Raw genomic sequence first — 22,391 nt, 5'->3', positions numbered from 1 at the left:
ATAAATTAGACTAAAATAGCTATTTAAAGTATTATAAAGTATAGCTTATAATATATAAAAACTTTTAAAAAGCTATAATTAAAAGTATATATATAATAACCTTTATAATATACTCTTTTTAATTAATAATAGTAATAGTTATTTAATTTAACTTAGAAATTAAATAGCTAAATATAAAGAATATATTTATTAATACTAAGTATAGCTTAAATAATAAAATAATAATATACTTTTTTTTTAATAGCTTTAAGAATAAAAATATAGTCTTAAAGCTTAATTAAGTATTATATAGGCTTTAAGACTTTCTTAAGCTCTAGTTTAAGATATTTATTATTATATTAATTAAAATAAGGCTTAAAATAAGTAAAAAAAAATCTTATCTCTTTTATAGCCTAAAGAGAGATATATATTTAATTTTCTTTATAAATAATATCTTAGTCTTTTATTATTAAAATAACTTAATTATTATTTAAAAGCTTATTAAAAAGCTTAAAGAGAGCTTTAAATTTATATATTAAGTAAAAGTTAAATAATTCTTAAGTATTTAAATTATTAGAGATTAAAAAGTATAAATTATTTCTCTTTATTATAATTTATATATTAAGAAAATAGCTATATATTTTAATTAAGATATTTAAAATACCTTCTTTTATATATTTATATTATTAATAGAGTTTAAAGTATACTTTAATTAAGTAATAAAGTTAAAAATTAAAGTCTTTTAAGAGAAAATTAGCTTTATACTTTATATAATAATTATAATTTATTTAAATATTACTTTTATAATAAGCTTTTTTTTAAAATTTCTTATTAATTTAAGTATATAATATTAATAAGCTATTAATTAAGTAATTTATTTCCTATACCTTATAAGATTTAACTATATTATATATAATTAATTTAATAAACTATAAATACTTATAATAGTAAGTAATACTTTATTTACTAATAATATAAATATTTACTAGTCTTTATAAAGCTATCTTATTAGCTTATTTAAGGGTATAATTATATAAAAAGCCTTAAGGTAAGTAATTATAATTATATTAATAATAAAAATAAAGCTATTTACTTTAAAGTAAATAGTAAAAAATATAATAAAAATTAAATACTTTTTCTATAATTTATACTTTAATCTAAAGACTCTTTATAATATTAAATATAATAATTAGTAAACTATTTAATTAATAGTAAACTAGAATACTTAAATAGCTATAAGGTTATATTATATAGATATTTAAAGTATATAGTTAAAATAAGAATATAAAAAGAAATTATTTAAAGTAATATATTTATTTATAGCTAAGATACCTATAAATAAATTAATAAAAATATTATTATAATAATAATTTAAGTATTTTAAAGAGCTTTTAAATATATTATAAATATATATAAAGTAAAGAAAAAAAGAGTAAAAAGTATAATTAAGTATATAAATAATATATTTATTTAAATAACTAGCTATAACTAGGGGTATTAAGAGCTTACTTATAATATAAAAAATTAAATATTAAAGTATAATAATAAAAATAAAGCTAATATTAAAGTATATAATATTAAAAGGATATTTACTACTTTAATTAAGCTTATTATAAAGTAATAAGCTTAATTAATATAATATAAATAGTAATATTAAAAATAGTATTAATAGCTATAAAAATAGTACTAAAGGTAAAAAAAGATTTAACTTAACTTAAAAGGCTTAAAGATATTAAGGCTACTTTTATAATACTTAAAAAGTACTATAAAGTAAACCTTATAGTAAAGAGAGATAAAAGCCTCTTAATACTCTATTTAAGTATTTATTCTTTTTATATAATAATATATTAATATAAACTTAATATTAAAAATAATTAAAATATAAATTATTTATATTTATAAGAGTATAGATTAATACTCTATAGATTAAGATTTAATTTAAAAATAGTTTAAAAAGTATATAAATTAATACCCTAAGGATTAAATTTAATTTAAAAAAGATATAAAAAGTATAAAATATATAAAAGTAAATATAAAGATAATAATAAAAATATATAAAAAAAGCTTATCTTAATAAAATAAGCAGTCTTAATTAAGAAGAAAATATTTTTTTTTTTTTTAATAAGCTAATTTATTATAAAGGTAAGCCTTTAAGTAAATAGTATTAAAGCTATAAGACTAAAGTATAATATTAATATCTTTAAAGCTTACTTTAAGTAAAATAAAATATATATATATTAATATAGGTATAATTATCCTTAAAATAAGCTTTATATTGCCTTAAAGGGCTAAATATAGTATAATAGTATAAAAAATTATCTTAAGTATTTAAAATAGTACCTTAAAGGTAACTTAAGTAAGGTATAGTAAATAATATATTTATTTAATTAGTAAAAGGCTTATAGCCTAAAGGCTATATATAGTAAAAAAAAGAAATTATCTTTAAAATTAATTATTATATTAAGCTTAAAATATATAGTATTAAGCTTATAGAGAATAGAGTTTTACTTTAAAGGAGTATTTAAAGAAATTAAAAGAGTTATTTATATAATTAGTCTTTAAAATAAGCTTAAAAAGTAAATAAATAGAGCTTATAAGTAATAAAGGCTATACTCTTTATTAATTATTATAAAGTTAAAAGAGTAAAAAGGATAACTTATAGGTAGATTAAGTAATAATAATAGTTACTATAAGTTACTTTATTTATATAGAGTAAACTATAGTAATATATATATAATTAGCTTATTTCTTTAATTATATTAAAAAGTTAACTTTATATTATATTATAAAATCTTAGAATATAAATATATATATAAATAAGTAAGCTTAATTACTAAAGTAATATAAATAATATAATTAGAATAAATATAAGCCTATATATAAGATTAATACTAAGGCTTTAAAATACTACTTTAATAAATATTATAAAGGTATTTATAATATTAACTTATTATTATAATAATATAATTTAAGGAAAAAAAGAGAATATATATAAAGATATAGAGATATTACTTTTTAAGTATTAAAAGTAAGGTATTATTATAAATATTACTTTATTATTATTAACTATTTATATAGCTATTTATTTTATTTATATTTATAGCTAGATTATTTACTTTAAAAAGCTTTTTAATAAGCTATTTAAAGTATTTTAAAGTATTTAAAGACTTATTATTATAATCTTTAAATAAGGGGTATATTAGTAAATATAATATTATAATTAGCCTAGCTTATAGTTATATAAGTAATTACTTAATTAATTAAAACTATTTATTATACTTACTTTAAATAGAAGAATTAAGGCTTATTAAATCCTCTTTAATATACTCTATTTATAGTAAAATAGCTACTAATAATAAGTTAATTACTAATACCTACTGTAAGTACTTGCCTATAGATAAGGCTTAAGGTTAATATAGTAGTAAGTATGTAAAAGTCTTAATATATTTCTTAACCCTACTCTGCACTTTATAATAATAATATAGTAAAGCTTTAACTTTAATATATAATTTATTTATATTAATATACCTTAAGTATAAAATAATATATATTATTTTCTTTATAAAAGAATAAAGATTATAATAATATATAATTTAAAATAATTTACTTAAATAATTATTAATAGTAAGAATATAATAGGGTTTAAACTTATAACCTTTAAGGGGTTCTTAGCTATATATTAAGACCTACTCTAGGGGGATTTATTTAAAAATCTTATAGTCTCTTAAAGAAAGGGATAAGCTTTAGTCTTATATTAATATAAGTCTTACCTTTAAGAATTTACTTAGTTACCCCTAAGTCCTATTATAATTCTAATTTTAAAGCTTCTCTTAAGTAACTACCTAGGTTAAAAATAGCTTAAATTTATAATTAATTTATTTATAAGAACCCCTTAAATAACTCTATAGTCTAGGAAGTTATACTTAAGAATCTATATAATAAATCTAGTTTTATATATAAAAGTATATTTTATTTAATTAAAGCTAGCTTATTAGCCTTTAGCTTTTTTATAAAGGAATAAAATAATATATTCTTAATAATCTAAGCTATATAATTATAAATAGCCTAGCTAGAAGGATTTATAATATTATAAAAAAAAAAAAAAAACTTTTTATATTAATTAAAAAGAAAATACTTTATAAAAAGGCTTTAAAATCTTATTAAAATTTTAAGGCTTTTACTTTTAATAATAAAAAAGAAATTTATATTTAAAATATTATTTAATTAACTCTTTTTATTATTTTTTAGAAAAAAGATATATAATTAAGTAATTTAGCTTAAGCCTTTATAAGTATAAAAAAGTATTATTAAAAAGATTATAAAAAGATCTTTATTACTTTAAATAATATAAATATAGAAAAAAGAATAAAATAAAATTAATATCTTAATAAACTCCTTAAGAGCTTTTATAAAAATATTAAAAACAATTAAAAAGCTTTTAAAGAATAATTATTTTCCTTAATTAAAGACTTTATTAATTATAAACCCTTATTAATAAAATAGCTAGAATATATAAAGTAATAAAAGAATTAATCTCCTTAGGATTTCTATTAATATTTAAACTTTATTAAGAAGAATTTTTTATAGCCTTTTAAGAGATAATAAGTATTATTATTTTATATTAAATTATTTTTATCCCTTTAAGAGTATATTTCTTTATATTTCCTTAAGACTTTAAATACTTATAAGGTAATAATTATACTAGCTATATATTTCTAGAACTTTATAAAAAGTAAAAATAAAAGCTAATTAAAAGAATTAATATTTAATTAGCTTAATAAAAATTAAAAAAAGTATTAAAACTAAAATAATTAAGAATCTTATTAATTATAAGATAATTCTAGGAATTATACTTAAAGCCCTTAAGTATTTAAATTAATAGAGTATTAATACCTTATAAAATAAAAAAACTTTATTAACTTAAAGATAGAAAAATAACTTATTTATTATAATTATAATAATAAAGAATATTTTACTTCTTAATACCTTAAGAAAAATAATTATTTTATTTAAAATTATTAAAAAAAAGGGAAATAATTAATAAAATAATTTATTTATTAATTATACTTTTAAAACTTTAAATTAAAAAAGCTTTTATTACTTTATATTTAATTTATAATTAAAAGACTCTTAATATAAAGGTAATCTTAGATTTAAGTATAAAGGCTAATTTAATTAATAAATAGTTTACTATCTTATAAAGGCTTAAACTTATTAAAATTAATAAGCTCTCTTTTTATACTATTAATAATATATTATTATAAATAAAATATACCTAGCTTATATTAATTATATTAAAAGACTATAATAAGAAGGTTAAAAAAATTACCTATATATATATTAAGATTAAAAAAGACTTAAACTTTATTAAAAAATCTTTTTTATTAAGAAAAAGTATTTTAAAAGATCTTAATATTATTATAAATTACTTTTTAAATAAATAGTAATTTAAATATAAATAGTAAAAAGTAAAGATCTTTAAGCTATAATAATTTAAATAAGAATATTAAAATAAAGTAAAAGTCTTTATTATTATTAATATTAAAAAAGTAATAATTATTCTTTATAATAAAAAAGATAAACTTTAAGCTAGCCTTAAAGTATTAAAAAAGCTTTAAGACTTTATTAATATCTTTTTATTAAAAAAAGTAGCTATAATATTAAATTATAAACCTACTAATTATAATATTAAACTTAATCTAGGAAAATTATCTCTATATAGACCTATTTATTTATTATTTTAAATAGAATTAAATAAATTATATTAATATTTTAATAATAATTTAATTATAAAATATATCTATCTCTTATAAAGCCTTATTAAAGCCTTAATTCTATTTATACTTAAGAAAGATAATACTTTATATCTCTATATAGACTATAAAGGGCTTAATAGAGTATTAATAAAGAATTAATATTCTTTACCTTTAATAATAAAAATCTTTAATAAGATTTAAAAAATAAAGTATTTTTTTAAAATTAATATTAAAAATATTTACTATAAAATTAAAATTATAAAAAAAAATAAATAGAAAATAGTATTTTATACTTATTATAGCTATTTTAAATATATAGTTATATTATTTAAGCTAATTAATACCTTAATTATATTTTAATACTATATATATTAAGCCTTCTTAAGCCTAGTTAATACTATCTATATTATATATTTAAATAATATATTTATCTTCTTAAAGATTTAAAAAGAATATATTAAATATATTTAATTTATACTTAAGAAAATAAAAAAAGTAAAGCTTTATATTAAACCTAGTAAATATAATTTCTATTAATTTAAAGTAAAATACCTAGGGTTTATATTATTTACTAAAGGCATTTTAATAAATCTTTTATAAATAAAGACTATTTATAATTAGAAAAAACTAAAGATTTTTTATAAAATATAAATATTCTTAGGATTTTATAATTTCTATTAATATTTTATTTATAGATATTTAAATATTATTAGTCTCTTTATAGTCTTAATAAAAAAGAATAAAAATAGTAAAAAATTAAAAAATATAACTTTTAATAAAAAGAAAAAAAAAGTATTTTAATCCTTAGTTAATATATTTTAAAAAGCCCTTTTATTATATTACTTTAACCTTAAGAAGAAAATTTATATAAAAATAAATACTTTAAGTTTTATAATAATTAGGATTTTATTTTAATTTAATAAAAATAATAATTAATACCTTATTATATTTTAATTATATAAATTTAAAGCTATAAAACTTAATTATAATACTTTAAACTATAAGCTATTTATTATTATAAAATCTTTTAAATATTAATAATACTATTTTAAAAAGGCTTTATATTAAATAAAGGTCTTAAGTAATTACTATAATTTATAAAGGTTTATAAAGAACTTATAGTTAAATAGAAAATAAGTTAAATAATATTTATATTTTACTTTATATAACTTTATTATTAAATATTATATAAGAAAAATAAATCTTATTAATAGACCTTTAAGAAAGCCTAAATATAAAAAAGAATAACCCTAGAATTAAAAATTAATCCCTATACTATTAAAATATATAACTTATAGTAAATAAAGCTATAAGCTTAGAAATTTAATAATAATATAATAGTATTAATAGTAATAAAAGTAGTAATATTATAAGGCTTAATATAAATCTAAACTTTATATAAAAATATAAGCTTTAAATAGATAGTAAAAAATTCTTTTTCTCTTATAATATAATAATAAAAATAAGGAAATTATTAATACTAATATTTAAAGCTAATATAATATATAAGTTATTCTAATTAATTACTTATATAATAATAGCTAATTATTAATAGTCTATATAAATATATTCTACTAAGTAGGCTTTAACCCTATAGATAATAGCCTTAGGGCCCTAGCCTATAGAAATAATAATTAATATAATAATAAGGAAAAATTAACTATTATATTAGCTAGTAATAAAGAATAAGCTAAAGATTTATACTAATTAATCTTTAACTAGAAAGAGCTTAAAAATACTAAAGTTAATAGTATATATAGTAATAAGCTTAATATTATATTAATTTAATTTAATTACTAGGTCTTAGTCTTTTTATACCTTATTAAATTAAATTATATTAACTAGGTCTTATAAGAAGAAAAATAACTTAATACCCTATATTAAAAGCTAGATTAAAAGATTAAACTATTAATATAAAAAAGGGTATTTCTAGAGGTAATATAGTTAAATAATTATATACTTTAAATTATAAACCTAAAGATAATTATTTATATTATAAAGATATTTAAACTATTTAATAGTCTATAATAAATAATTAGCTATCTATCTAGTTATAATAATTAAGATAATAAGGTTAATTAAAATTATTAAAATTTTAAAATATTAGTTTTTTATATAATTATTCTAAGTTTAATAAGAAGTTTTAAACTTAATTAAAGGCTTCTTTTAAGGATTAGTAAATATTATATAAATATATTATATAATAACTATCTAAGTAAATATAAATAATATACCTTATAATAAGTAGAGTCTTAATAAGTAGTTTTAACTATAGAATCCCTATACTATAAACTAGAATAATAAAGATCTAAGTAATTACTTAGTTTAAGAGTTAATAATAAGAAATACTTATAAATCTATTAATACCTAAGAAGGTATTAATTTCCCTAAGAGAAAGTATAAAAAAACTATTAAATTTAAAATATTAAAATAAATAAACTAAAGTTACTATACTTTAAATACTTATACTTAATAATTAATTACTTTTTATTAATAAATTTATTTATTAATTAATAGTATTAAAGTCTTTATTAAATATTATTATCTTTTTATAGAAAATAAATTAAAAGACTTATAAATATAAGATTACTATATTATAGAAAAATTACTTTTAAAAATTAATTAAATAGACTATAAGTATAAATAGATTCTTAAGGTATAAGAATTAAATATTTATACTTAAGAATATAGCCTTATATAATAAGCTTTTAGCTATTTATTATAATAATCCCTTAATAAATTACTTTAAAATAAATTAAACCCTTTATTTATTATAATAAAAGCTATATTAAGTAAATATAAAAAAAGATATTTATAAATATATTAAAATATATAAAATATATTAAAAAGTAATTACCTTTAAATATAAGCCTTATAGCTATTTTAAATTACTCTTAATACCCTTTTAATTTATATTATAGCTATTAATAGACTTTATTATTAGATTACTCTTTATTATATATAAAGATAAATATATTAATATTATCTTTATAATTATAAACTAATTCTTAAAATATTATTTTTTTTTTCTTTATATTATTAAAAATTAATACTTTAAAGCTAATAACTCTATTTTATAAGGAAATTAAGCTATATTATAGTTTATTAAATAGTATTATTTTTAATTAAAAAGCTATATTTATAAATACCTTTTAATTAAACTTTTATTATAAATTATATATATTATAAAGGCTATTAATAATATTTTATTTTTAAATTAATAAGTAAATAGAATATATAAACTAAATATTTAAATACTATTTTTAATACTTTATAGCTAAGAATTAAATAAATTAAATAGCCTTACTATATATAGTTAAGTTTACTTATAATAATATAAAAAGTATTATAATAAAAGTATTTTTATTCTTTATACTTTTTAAGTATAATATTAACTTTTATATTTATTAGAAAAACTTAACTATAGAAAAAGAAATACTAAAGGTAAACCTTAAATTAAATAAGCTTTAAGACTTATAAGAAAAAATAAAGATTTAATAATAAAATATTATTAAGGCTTAAAATAAATATTATAATAGAAAATATATAAAAATATTATTTAAAAAGAGATAACTAATTAGGCTATTTATTAAAAATATTAAGTTTAAAGAAAAGAAAAAAAAGCTAATATTTTATTTTATTAAATTATTTTAAATTCTTAAGAAAATAAAAAAATAAATATATTAATTTATATTACTTAAAAAGTATAATAAAATCTATAATATATTCTATATTAATCTCCTTAAATCTTAGTAAAAATAAGCTAAAAATAAGGAAAATATATTCTTAATATTAAACTTAAAAGAAAATAAAAATAAATAAGAAATTAAAAGTATATTTATATAGAAAAACATTAAAGAGATTATTTATTTTCTAATTAAATAGAAAGATTAACTATATAAATATAATTAATAAGTAAATAAAAGTAATATAATATATACTTTAAAGATTATTAAGAGCTTTTAAAAATATTATAAGAAAAAATAAAATAAAATAAATATAAACTTTAAAAAAAAGTAAAAAGTTATTTATAAATAACTTTATAACCTAAATAAAGTATACTAAAGAGTACTTTAAAAATAAATAATATTAATATTAAAGTATAAAAAAAGCTTAAAAAATTAAAAATATAAAATAAAAACTATTAAATTAGACTTAATTATTAAAGATAATAATTTAAATAATCCTTTAAATACTATAAAAAGTATTAAAAACCTAGATAAGAATTTCCTTTAGAGTTTAAATAATTTAATTATTATTATTAATTTAAATATCTTTATTTAAAATAATAGCTAAACTATTTAAATAGCCTTTAAAGGCTATTAATTAAATAAAGTATATAAAGTTAAATAGCTTTAAATAAAGAAAATTATATTAATTTTAAATAATAGCTTTATATTATAGTAAATTATTAATAAAATAGATTTAAAGACCCCTAGAGAAAGTATATTTATAAAGTTAATAAGGTAAAGTTTATTTTAAATAGTAAAAAGTTAATAATAGCTTAAAATATATATATAGTAATTAATATAATTAATATATTTATTATAAATAGAATTTAATTAATACTCTTAAGTATAAATAAAGAGATAAATATTAAAAGCCTTTTAAAGATTTAAAATAATTTTTATTAATTTTTAATAAATATTAATAAAAAGTAAATATTAAATTAAATTAAAATCTAGGTTTATATTATTTATTATAATATAAAAATAATAAATATATTTATTTAAAAGGAAAAAGTTAATAATATTTTTAATTAAAAGAGAATATATATTATCCTTATTAAATTAATCCTTAAACTATATAAAAAACTATATTAAATTACTTATAGTTTATATATATATTTTTTATTAATATAATAATTATAATATAAAAATATAAAAAAAAAGAATTTATATAAAAATAAGAAGTCTTTAATAAGTTTTTAATTATAAGGTTTCTTTATAGCTTTAATTAAGGTATTTTTTATAAAATAAAAATAATATATATAAAAAATATTACCTAAAGTAAAAATAATAATATATTAAAACTATATATTAATAATATACTTATAAGTAATAATATTCTTTTTATACTATAAAGGTATTATAAGAATATTAAGGAAATATATAAAAGAAAATAAAAAGTATTTAAAAAAGATTAATAAGCTATTATAAATATAAAAGAAAAACTAAAGAATTAAATATAATAAGAAAATAAAGAAACTTAAAAAAAAGGCCTTTTAAAGGAGATTTATTATAATTAAAAAGGGTATATATTTTTATTTATTTACTTTTATAGGATTCTATTATAATTAAGCTTATTATTAAATTAAAAAGGTATATTTAATAGCTAGTTAATATTATTAATTAATTAATAAAATAATTTAAATATTTCTTTTAATTATTAAGATTATTAATTATAGAGAAAAGATATAATTATAATAAGGTTTAAATTTATAATCTTTAAAGGGTTCTTAGCTATATATTAAAACTTACTTTAAAGAGATTTATTTAAAAATCTTATAATCTTTTAAAGAAAGAGATAAGCTTTAATCTTATATTAATATAAGTCTTACCTTTAAGAATTTACCTAGCTATCCCTAAGTCTTATTATAATTTAAGAATTTAATATAATATATAATTTTTAAGATTATTTATTATTATTATTATTAAATTTTAATAAAAAAAGATAAATTATATATTAATATACTTATTAATTATAATATTATTATTTAATATTATAATATTATATAAAGATATAGTTTATTTTATTATAAAAGTATAATTTATTATTAATTAATTAAGAAAAATATATAATATAAATATATATTTTAATACTTATTTCTTAGTCTTAAGACTATTTAAAAATAGTATATATTTTATAATAAGTATTATAATAAAGAAAAATCTTTTTAATTTATTTAATAATTTTTTAATAAAGTCTTTATTAACTATATAGATAGTAATTATATAAAGTAATTATTTTATAAATTTATAAGTTAATAATCTTTTTATTTAAATCTATTAATTAATTATAATAAAGAGAAAAAGACTATAAAAAGATAAAGTTTAACTTAAATAGATATTTTTATATTATAAGAAAATATTTTTTATAGTTATAAATATACTTAATATAATAGACTTTATTTTTCTTAAAGAAGACTTTAATATAAAGAAAAGTAATATTTTTAAGTATATTATTTTTAAATATCTATAGAAATAATTTCTAATTAAGTTTTTAACCCTTGCAGCATCAGGCTAACTGACCCAGGACGGATATAAACGCTTCTTGAGATGATGGAGTCTGCCTTATCGAACGGATCTGGATTGTTTTGCTTACCATACGGTGAGTCGAGAAAGGGAAAATGATTGTGGCTGACTTTGTATATTGGATTATGAAACGGTCCTCTAAAGAACGTTGCCGCTTACCCTCATTGCTAAGATGAAACAGAGCGCCGTCGATTCATAGCTATCGTTCTCCAGTAACAATTGCTGATCTTCCAAAGGTCTCAACTTGTAGCCAAGATGCGCCTTGAGTAGTTTGAGGATTGGGAATGTTTTCGAGCGGCTGAGGCTGATTAGCCAGGCCTCCGTCTACTAACGGAGATTATGCGAGAGACAAAGCTAAGGGAGAAGCTACCATGAAATTGTGACAGGGGTAATACAGGGGTATTGGGCTGTTAGTTGTGCCATGATGTGGCTTGCATAACTTTAATGCAAGCTTAAAGACAGTCGATTTACAATTGTATTCAGAGGATTGCAGCTCAAAGCATCAGCGGTCTTCTTTAATACTGATCCTTATTCCTAATCAATGGCACAGAGAATGCGTAAAACATACACAAAGCCAGCCGGCCCTTTGCACAAGACCGAGGGGTTTTGTTCATCAACACATTGTACATGAAGTAACTACTACAATTCACTACAGTGAAAGATACCGAGGGATTTACTCTATGTTAGTTTGAAGAAGGACCTCTTGAACAACAAGGCTGGCGTGCTTTTCATGCGTGAAACAACGACGGCATCACTGCTGCTAGCCGATTTGGTTTATGCCTGTTATGAGAATAGCGATACCAGTTGCGCCAAAAGCGCTTGAGTGACTGTTAAACCAATATTTTGAGAACAGAATACTATCTAGCATTTAGCAATGTAACTCCCAACTAACCCATAGCGACTATGTTGATTTCATTGTAATGAGCGAATCCTATACATCTTCCCAGTAAAATAACATAACAAAGCTAAAGCAACATTGACCAATGTGTTTGCCTATCACCTATCCCATTGTTCAGCCCAAGGGTACCCGAACTCTCTCCCCAAGATCTCAGGCTCCGTTAACGTTGACATAGCACAGTACCCATCCAAACTCAACAGGGTTCAAGAGGCTGACATGTGCGGGCGTCTCCATGTTGAAAGCAGCACTTCCGGGCTGAGTACCAAACTCGTCCTTGTACATCTGGCATGTGATGTCTTGAGGATCAACGTTCTGGCCATCGGGGAGAAGGAACCCAACACCGCGGAGCTCGAGGCTGGTAAGTTGATAGTCCATGTGTGTCACCTTTCCCAAGGGGACCTCGACTGATTTGTAGGCGTTTTCTACTTTATTGATCGCGAAGACACTGGCTTTTGCGAAGTAGGTGTCTGGGACAGGAGCTGCAGCTGCGGTAGCAGCAAGAGTGAACATGGCAGTGGTGAAAAGGCTGGTGAAATACATGATATTTTTAGCGTTTAATAAGTCTGTGTGTTTGCGAAATTGAATTTATGTTTACGAGGAGCGGCTTGTCTCCTTAGGAAGAAGTGTCAGGGTCTTTTATAAATTCTTATGATCTGAACCCAGACCAACTTCAGGGAGGATTCGGTTATTTTTAGATTATTGAGGCCTGCGGTCCATTCTACCAATCTGGGAAATTTCCAACGTCACAGTTATCGATGGTCAGCACTTGTTGACCCGATTCTGACGCATTGCTATAGTGTAAATAAGCTACCCCAGTTACAGGAATTGCGTCTGGGCTATATCAACGCATGCATGTCGATCATATTCGAATACGATGCAACTCACAAACCTACCGACCAATGATGAATCCGACTTAGCTAGTGCTATTCGTATTTTGGGTCATCATCTGTCAGATTTGAGCCGCTCATCAACTAGTTTGAGTTGGGACACAGCCGAGAGCACGAGTCAGAATGCCAAGATGTAAGGAACAAATGAGATGCGACAGATTCCAAAGGATCAAGATATACGAGTCCGGGTGCTCGGCATGGACTTAATTCTATTTCAACGTTTCGTTCAGAGTGGAACTCGAATTTTGTTCTATCTTTATATTGTATTGTTGACTTGTAAACACTTGTCCTGTTTTCGTGAATTGGTCATCTTTCAATAGCAATCGAGGTAGCTTATAATGAATCACAAACTTGTTTGGATCCATTTCATAATTTTCGGTCACGTCAGTTACCAAAGTCTAACAAGGGGCTTTTCCTTGTGAATGTGTGGTCAATCCTTTTTCAATTGTCAGGGGCAAGGATGAGAGGTATATGAGGTAGAATATACTTGATTCATTATGACGACCTGATTGCTTTCTCGTAATTGTATCAAGTGGTGATTCGGCAAACTTCTACCTTTCCTTGAAATCGGACTGGAGCTGAAATTTCCACGTTATCTTCGGGGTTAAGTCTGTAAATCTGATGTGTGAAACTGGACATGTAGATATGTTCTTGACAGCGATTCGATTTCGACTTCGAAAAAATTTGTATAGAATGATGACCCGTGAATAACACGCGCTCTGATCTATTTAAAGTCCAAATTATCGATGATGATATCTACGCATTAAAGAACAAAGTCTTCCTGCTGCTAAATAAAGAACAACTCAAGCTCGACCAATATTTCATTATTCTTAACTCGACATGTCCAATCCCTTATATGCTGGCTCCCAGGGAAATAGGCAGGGGTCAAAAGAGAGATTTGACCCCAACTGTGAGTATTGCCGAGGCAGAGGAACGTACCGGGTTGAGGTACCGTACATCGAACTCGAGGAATGTATGAACCGGCGGGCCCACTGCAATGGGTCTGAACATACCGTTCATTGTGAAGAGTCCTCTAGTCGTTATAATGGCGGACAACTATGCCCATGTACAGATTGTCTTGGGTCTGGACAGGTTATGGTACGGCTAACTCGTACTGAGGAGCGTGAGTGCGACTGCAAGGGATGGTACTGAAACCGAACTGCGCGCGTAGTCGTATATTATTTCCTTATTGATCTCTGCAGATTAATTAACCAATAAATTTAAACAACACAGATGTTTGGTGCGAGCCTCCCTAGTATCAAAGTAGTGTAGCAAGTCAGAAGTATATATGAATAATGTTTGCAATTTGACCTCCGCAATGGCGGATGTTCCATAGATTTCAACTCTTCCTAGACCCTCTCTGACTCAACTACTCTTAACTCAATGCTTGACTTTCCCACATTTTCCCCAGCAACATTCTGTGGTACATGATAGGTCCGGAACCTTCTTGCTGGCAGTCTTTCATTGAACTATGAGACGAAGACGGTCAGTCAACCCACAGACAAGGCGTAATGCATGTTTATAACATACCATGGCATCTATCTCCTCAAGAGTACGACCCTTGACTTCTGGTAGGAAAAAGTACACCCAAACAACGCAAACCATGCACGAAGGAAACCAGATATATCCATATCGGGGACCCCAGTTTAGTGCGCTTGGGTTAATGAAATATGGTGCTGTAAAGGTGATGAGCCAAGCTCCAAGAAACCCGGCGGCTGCCGCAAGGCCAAAGGTGTAACTTCGAAGGCGCTGTGACGGAATTTCTCCAGCAACGAGCCATGAGTAAGGAGCAATCATGCCCTTTTATCAACGATCAGTATTCCGGTCGTTCCTGTTGGTTCAAGATCACTTACATTATATGCCACCATATACAAGCACGAAAGTGCAACAAGTACCTTGCCAGTAACAATCTGGCCTGGGTTTCTGTCATAAACAACCGCAAATATGAGCTGAAAGAAGCCAGCTATAGTAAGACCGCCAAGCAAGAGGACGCGACGTCGTCCATACCGAACTACGATGAAGGCATTGATGATAGTCGCAGTCATACCTGCCGTGCTAAGGACGTTGCTCATTGCAAAAGGGTCTTCTACCTTTGCCATGGCGAAGAAGTAGGCCTTGAAGGCTGTCGTAATCTGATCAGAAGCATATCAGAGCAAGTACAGGTCACTCACTACTCACCAATAATAAACATGGAGCCCGAGGCAGCTTGTAGAAGAACTGCGCATACTGATATCATGGTGCGTCTTCTGTCGATGGGGCTTTTGGACATGTCCAGTACTCCGACGCCGCTGGCCATGGCCTTCTCTGCGTCAATGGCTTGGCGAATCTCAGCCAGCTCCGCTTCCACATCTGCTCCTTTGGGCCTCAACCAACCCAGCGACTTGAGACCATCATCGTAACGCCCTTGTAGAATAAGCCATCGTGGAGACTCAGGGATGAACCAGAGGGAAATGGATATGACGACAGGAACAATGTAAATCATTCCAAGAGGAATAAGATATGCAGATCGATCTGGGCGCTTGGCAGTTGTCCAATCGATGATCGTACCTACGAGTGTGCCCTTTATAACAGAATTTAGCCCACCAAGCCTGTCAGCGAGTGCTTTTAAGACTTACAAAGGTTGTGCATAAATGAAATGCAGTCAAGAATAATCCTCTGTACTTGGCGGGGCTGGTCTCCTGGATGTAGAGTTGCGAAAAGGTCATGAAGTACCCATTTGCCAAACCGATGAGTAGTCTGCCAAGATATAGCGGGCCAATGTCAGTCGTAGCCATCATGATGACATTCGAAACAGCACAAAGTATACAGGCAAGCCAAAGACACGTCTTCCGGCCAAGTTTCGCCGCCACAAACCCAGCAAGACTGGAGCTTATAAAAGCACCCAATGTCATCAACGAAGAGATGAGCTGTTGTCTAGTGGTCGAGATGTTCCACCCGATTGCGGTTTTTGGGTCTTGGTAGCCGTAGACCTGTACAGTGGAGGTCTGTGTCAGTATATCACGGATCGATTCCTGTACGGTATGTCTCTTTGAGGCTCACCTGGAGAAACCCAGGCATGGCTTGTAGTCCTCCGATAAGACCAAAGTCGAGGCCATACTGGAAGGGAGACAGGACGATGATTCCACAGGCGACGAAGCATCGCCAATGGGCGCGAATGGTGTCTGTTTCTGCAGCAGTCATTGCTCCCAAGTGTATGCTGAGGTGTTGAGAGGGAGCTTGTCAGCTTGAAATCGGGTTCGAAAGACCTGCATCTACCCTTGCTTTCATATCTGAACCTCAACCTCGAGAAGAGGTTTGCACTATACTAGATTCGTCGTAATATGCAGATCTCTTACTAGCGAGACTACAGGCGGGCGCTTTCATCCCTAACCGATATGCGGGGTGCGGGGTGCATAACCGAGACTTTGTTGGGATAAACATATCCGATGTGCTTGCTTGCTGGTCGTGTTACTTGGCGAAGGGTAGTCCAGTCGACCATCACTCAGTGCTTTGGGAGAATACGGTAACTCGTCAATCAGCCTTCTAATCAAAGAAAAACCATGAGGTTTCTTCACGCGACAGACAAGCCTCAAGGGGGGTCTAGACTCTGTCTCAAGCATTTCTTCCACCCCATCTTCATCTCAATTCCGCGACATGGCTGGCCTTGTTGCATGCAGTGTCAACCTGCTATTCGCCAATCAGCACCTTGCCAAGTGATGAACAGGATCTTTGATACAACCTCAATTGCCGACCTACTTGCCGCGGTCATTTCCATCGGCGCATTGTCACCGACAAGGACTGACAAAGCAATTACATGACAGCCAAGACTGCGGGGGTTGCCCATTCCATGATTCATCTTGCAGAAGATCTCAGACGCCAAGCTATATTGCTTTCTGGCAGCTGAAGATGAGACACCATATACTGATATATGGCCCATGGAGAAACTAGCGATTGCAAGGTCATGGGATATCCTTCAGTCAAAGCTCGCTTCCAACAAAACGTCCTAATGCACGATTAGAACCATGCCTAGCAACACTCATTGGCTGCTTCTGTTGTAGGAACCAAACTTCAATGCCGGTATTATCTAGAGTTTATTACAATAGCATGACCAATTGGGTTTGTTGGTCCATTGAAGGATTCTGGTTGCCAATGCAGATCTGATCCGACGTGTGCGGGGAACAGTCCGGATATACAAACCTCGGCTTACCTGGCAAGGATAATGGCATCCGACTTATATTGAACATGACTTAAGCTACGTACGAAGTTGCTCACGTAGTTGCAACCCATATCCGCATATTTTCATCTAGATCATGTCGGCGAGCAAGTCAGGTATCAAAGTCATCATTGTTGGTGCTGGATTCGGCGGATTGACAGCCGCCATCGAATGTCATCGGCAAGGCCACGATGTCGAGATCTATGAGTCCTTCCCTGAGCTCAAAGTTCTTGGTGACATCATATCCTTTGGCGGAAACGCCGGTAGGATCTTTCACCGATGGTCCGACGGCAAAGTCGTAGCCAGACTGCGTCCGTTGTGCATCAACATACAGGACTACGGCTTCCGAATTCACAAATGGGACACTGGTGAGGTTGTCTACCACCAGAAGCGACCACCGCCGAATCCTGAGGCTCCAGTTTTGAATGGCCATAGAGGCGAGCTTCATGAGATAATCTTCAACTATGCACGCGATGAGCTTGGCATTCCCATTCACCTTGGCCAGCGAGTATCCGAGTATTTTGAGAATGAGACAAATGCTGGTATCATTTTGAAGAGCGGAGAAAAGGTTTTCATCTCCCAGCTTCATAGGTCTACTCAGCTAAAATTGGCTTAGATTCTTGGTGATGTCGTGATTGGTGCTGATGGCGTTAGGTCCAAAGCGAGGGAACTCGTTCTGGGCTATGTTGATAAGCCCAAGAGCAGTGGGTACGCTATTTGGAGAGCTTGGTATGTGATCGATGTTAAACAAAAGATAGCAAGACAGCTGATCAGGGTCTCCAGGTTCTCAAACAAAGACATGATACAAGATGCTCGAACAAAGGAGTTCTGCGAGAACGGCGATACCTTTAACGGCTGGATTGGTCAAGATGTCCACTTCTTGTTTTCAACCCTCAAGGGTGGAAAAGACTGCTGCTGGGTTCTGACACATAAAGATGACCATGACATTGATGAGTCGTGGTCATTTCCCGGTAAGATCGAAGAAGTCCTGGACCTTCTCAAGGACTGGGACCCTACTTGCCGAGCAATTGTCGAGAAGACACCTTCAGTCGTGGATTGGAAGCTCGTATATCGTGACCCGTTACCGACATGGATCAGCCAGAAAGGGCGTATCGTGTTACTCGGAGATGCTGCTCATCCATTCCTTCCGACTAGCGCTCAAGGTGCGACGCAAGCTATGGAGGATGGCGTTACGATTGCTGTCTGCCTAAAGCGCGCTGGTAAAGGGAATGTTCCAGGAGCACTCAATGCTCATCAAAATTTGAGGTTTGCAATTGCATCGTGTACCAATATGCGTATCCTACTAATACAACATCTAGATACGAGCGCGTCAGAGCGGTTCAAAAGACTGGCGAATCTACCAGAGATCTCTGGCACAAGACTGACTGGGAGAAAGCCAAGAAGGATCCTAGCAGCATTGGGTTTCCGCGAGAGGATTGGATACATGGATTTGACGCCGAGAAATATGCTGAAGATAACTTCGAGACTGCTTCAGGCGATATCGCCGCTTGTGAAGACCCTGCGACGAATATTCTGGATCAAGAACGGCCAATCATGGCCAAGGTAACTAGCTAGCGACGTATTTTAGGTGAAGCACTCCTATATCAATAGTCGTGGCATGACCTAACCTCGTGGCTCGGTGGAGAAATGACGCGTAAAGTGTGCTTTGCTTCTTACATGGGGATATCGTAGTGCCAGACACGAACACTTCGCGTACAGGCGCATTCGAAGAATGCCTAGTGCATTAACTACCTCTACATCCGTATATCCATATCTGACCCTACGGAAATGAGGCGTAAACGGATCCAATCCACCTCTTGACTTTTGTTGGTCAATGATGCGTCGCTTGTTCTTTAGCGAAATGCTTCCCAACCACCGAATTTCATCACCGCGTCACACTGTTTTGCCGCTTGTTATTCTGCCATCGGCTATTTCTCACCGCCTGGGTTTCCTCTATAAAAGTCATTCATAGCCTGTCCAAGCTACGCTTTCTTCTTTCCTTTTCTCCTTAGCTCTCTTTGCCTTTTGGCTTAGATCAAGTGTAGTATCTGTTCTTTTCAGTTTAATCTCTGAAAGGTCTCTAAAGAGACCAACATTGATTATTCCTATTTTTAGATCTTGGGTGATTCCCTCTGTGCTTGCACATGGTTTGACCCACTGTGTCCCTAGTATTACACTGCCTCTAGGTGACGCGAACGCGCACTTGTTTGGGCTCAATCTTTTCATTGCTTGCTTGGGCTTGCCTAGGCCGTGAAGAAGAGGTACTTCAGCGACTATCACCAATTACTTAGCAGTTAAATATCTGTGCATGAATCACCACGAATGGCCTGATTGCTCTATGAGACTACGTTGACAGTTTGTTAAGTTCGCCACCAAATTGTCATACGTAGTGCCGTTGATGCGGCATCGAAACATTCCACTTATCTAGATGCCTGTCAAATACTGAGTGCCGGAATGTAATGGCCGAAATTACTTGACAGTCGTCAGTGGAGTTTGTGGATATGCGTTCCATACTCCGAACTCTGTACACGTGTTGATATTAACGCCAACGTCGCCAAGTTTGCTCGATGTAATACAACCATGCCATTGCCATAACGTTACGCTAGTTTTTTTCATACTCATCATATTACATAGTGGATTATTAAGCCGGTTTCAAGGTTGCTACACTCATTTCGTACTATCGCCAATTGATTCGTCGAATAACGACACGGTGTTTTTTGGATGGGTAAGTAGGATTCCCATCGTAAAAAATCGGTTGAACGCATAGTGGATAAACCTTGCCACTACGACACAGTAAAACTAAGATAACGAAACCGGAAAAGAAACATTCTTTTCTAATAAGATCAGTACCAATATCTAGATAACTCGCAGTGACCGTGATGATTGTTTAGCCATGGACAGCCTTCCAGTAAAAGTTGGCAGTATACATACATGTAGGGTAAGACTTTTGCTTGACCCAACATAGCGTTACATCCGACGATTGATTGCTGTCAAATTTGGTGTCGGAAGGAGATCTACCGATCTATCAGAGCACGTGCTCTTTTCAATTGGTCAGCCAAGCCAAAAATAGAGGGTCTGGAGATTCCCTCATTTCTAGCGAAAATGGCAAAAAGTAAAAACATACAACAGCGGGGATTCGCTGGTCGTCACCGACCCAACTACTAATCCACCGGTTAGTGGCTTGACTATGGGAGAGCGGACGGGATCCCGTATTTTCCACTACCTTTGGTCGTATGTGCTTACTTGGGCTCTGAAGATGGATTATATTGGTGCTCACTGAATGCACCCATGTGTTACCACACGAGATCGAAAACTACAAGGATGATCGATAGAGCTAAAAACAGACCACAACCCATAGATCAGCCCGGAGGGAAAGAAAAACTCTAATGAACTACCGACAGAATCCCTTCTAGTCATTGCAAAATATCGATAATCTCAGTGGGTTGTCTTGTTTCAAACATGCCATCTCGTCCCGTCTTCCCCAATGAGAGAAACAACAACAACAATTAAAAAGAAAAATCGAATGCCTTGGCTGCTTGCCTCCTGTTAATTAAACTTCATGCGTGGAAACATCGGGCCGGCAAACTGACAAAATTGAAACAGGGATACGGGAAAATTTATCCCAAGTTGGCTGGAGCATCTCTTCCTTCTCCACTGCCATTGGATCATGACTCGATCATATCTGGATCCCTCATCCATGAATTCTCGATCGTTTCCTCGATTGTCTCATGTGCATGTGCATGTGGCGGCTACTCTATCTCTATCTCGTGTCTCTTGTCTCACCACAACCCTGGGATAAACGCACAAGAAGCTCCGTATGTGCTTCTTCCTGAGTGCTTTTGTCATCTGACTTGCAGAAATCTGCGCCGCAAATGCTGTTCTGTTCATCCCAAGTTCTCGGAGTGATTCCAAATCCTGCATCACAATTCATGCTTAACCAACGTCTCGGAAAACAAAGTTTTTAGGACCACATATGATCCACAGCGATAGGACACTTGCATGCGGGACGTCCCTTGCGATTCAACAGATGCAAGTTAATTAATCTCTTTATTTCCACGAATGACATGCCCAACAAAGAGACCTTGATAAACTATAAACCTGTAGTTAGACGCTGTCGCCATTCTCGTTTCAGAGCGGATCTCGCCAAGCTATGACTGGCTTACATGGCGGGAAAAACGGGTTCTCATTCCGAATTGCCTTGGTCAGTAACTCTTTCTGAAACATGTCCACAGCGAATCGACTGCCGGCTTCTCTGTCCGATGGCCGACCATTGCCGGGTTATGGTTGGCCTATGAGTAAACCAAATTCATGCCAGTGACCACTTGAGTTTGCTTGGCTGCTACGTAGGGAAGCCCTCCTTTAATATCGCTTTTTTCGTTGTTGGCGATGACGATCATGGCTTAGTTTGGTAATCGCGGACGTTAC

The 22,391-nt window shown here is 28.5% G+C and overlaps 4 protein-coding genes across 4 annotated transcripts; 2 read left to right on the top strand and 2 right to left on the bottom strand.

Moving 5' to 3' along the window:
• Nucleotides 1-13,037: 13,037 nt before the first annotated feature.
• FPOAC1_006099 (uncharacterized protein) lies at nt 13,038-13,397 on the bottom strand (the record flags this gene model as incomplete). The annotated part of the gene is made up of 1 exon (XM_044850595.1): nt 13,038-13,397. The coding sequence occupies one exon, from the start codon at nt 13,395-13,397 to the stop codon at nt 13,038-13,040; it is 360 nt and encodes a 119-aa protein (XP_044709307.1).
• A 1,726-nt stretch (nt 13,398-15,123) lies between these two features.
• Nucleotides 15,124-16,954, bottom strand: FPOAC1_006098 (uncharacterized protein; the record flags this gene model as incomplete). The annotated part of the gene is made up of 6 exons (XM_044850594.1): nt 15,124-15,243; nt 15,305-15,574; nt 15,628-15,896; nt 15,953-16,334; nt 16,390-16,743; nt 16,814-16,954. The coding sequence occupies 6 exons, from the start codon at nt 16,952-16,954 to the stop codon at nt 15,124-15,126; spliced, it is 1,536 nt and encodes a 511-aa protein (XP_044709306.1).
• A 1,109-nt stretch (nt 16,955-18,063) lies between these two features.
• FPOAC1_006097 (uncharacterized protein) lies at nt 18,064-18,582 on the top strand (the record flags this gene model as incomplete). Its single annotated transcript, XM_044850593.1, has 1 exon — nt 18,064-18,582. One exon carries the CDS (start codon nt 18,064-18,066, stop codon nt 18,580-18,582), a length of 519 nt encoding a protein of 172 aa, XP_044709305.1.
• A 183-nt stretch (nt 18,583-18,765) lies between these two features.
• FPOAC1_006096 (uncharacterized protein) lies at nt 18,766-19,541 on the top strand (the record flags this gene model as incomplete). Its single annotated transcript, XM_044850592.1, has 2 exons — nt 18,766-19,232; nt 19,286-19,541. The coding sequence occupies 2 exons, from the start codon at nt 18,766-18,768 to the stop codon at nt 19,539-19,541; spliced, it is 723 nt and encodes a 240-aa protein (XP_044709304.1).
• Nucleotides 19,542-22,391: the final 2,850 nt, after the last annotated feature.

The sequence above is a fragment of the Fusarium poae genome, chromosome 2 (genome assembly GCF_019609905.1).
Source record: "Fusarium poae strain DAOMC 252244 chromosome 2, whole genome shotgun sequence".
In the NCBI taxonomy this organism is placed as follows: domain Eukaryota; kingdom Fungi; phylum Ascomycota; class Sordariomycetes; order Hypocreales; family Nectriaceae; genus Fusarium; species Fusarium poae.
The sequence above is the reverse complement of the archived record's forward strand: the minus strand, read 5'-3'. Positions and strand labels throughout refer to the sequence as shown.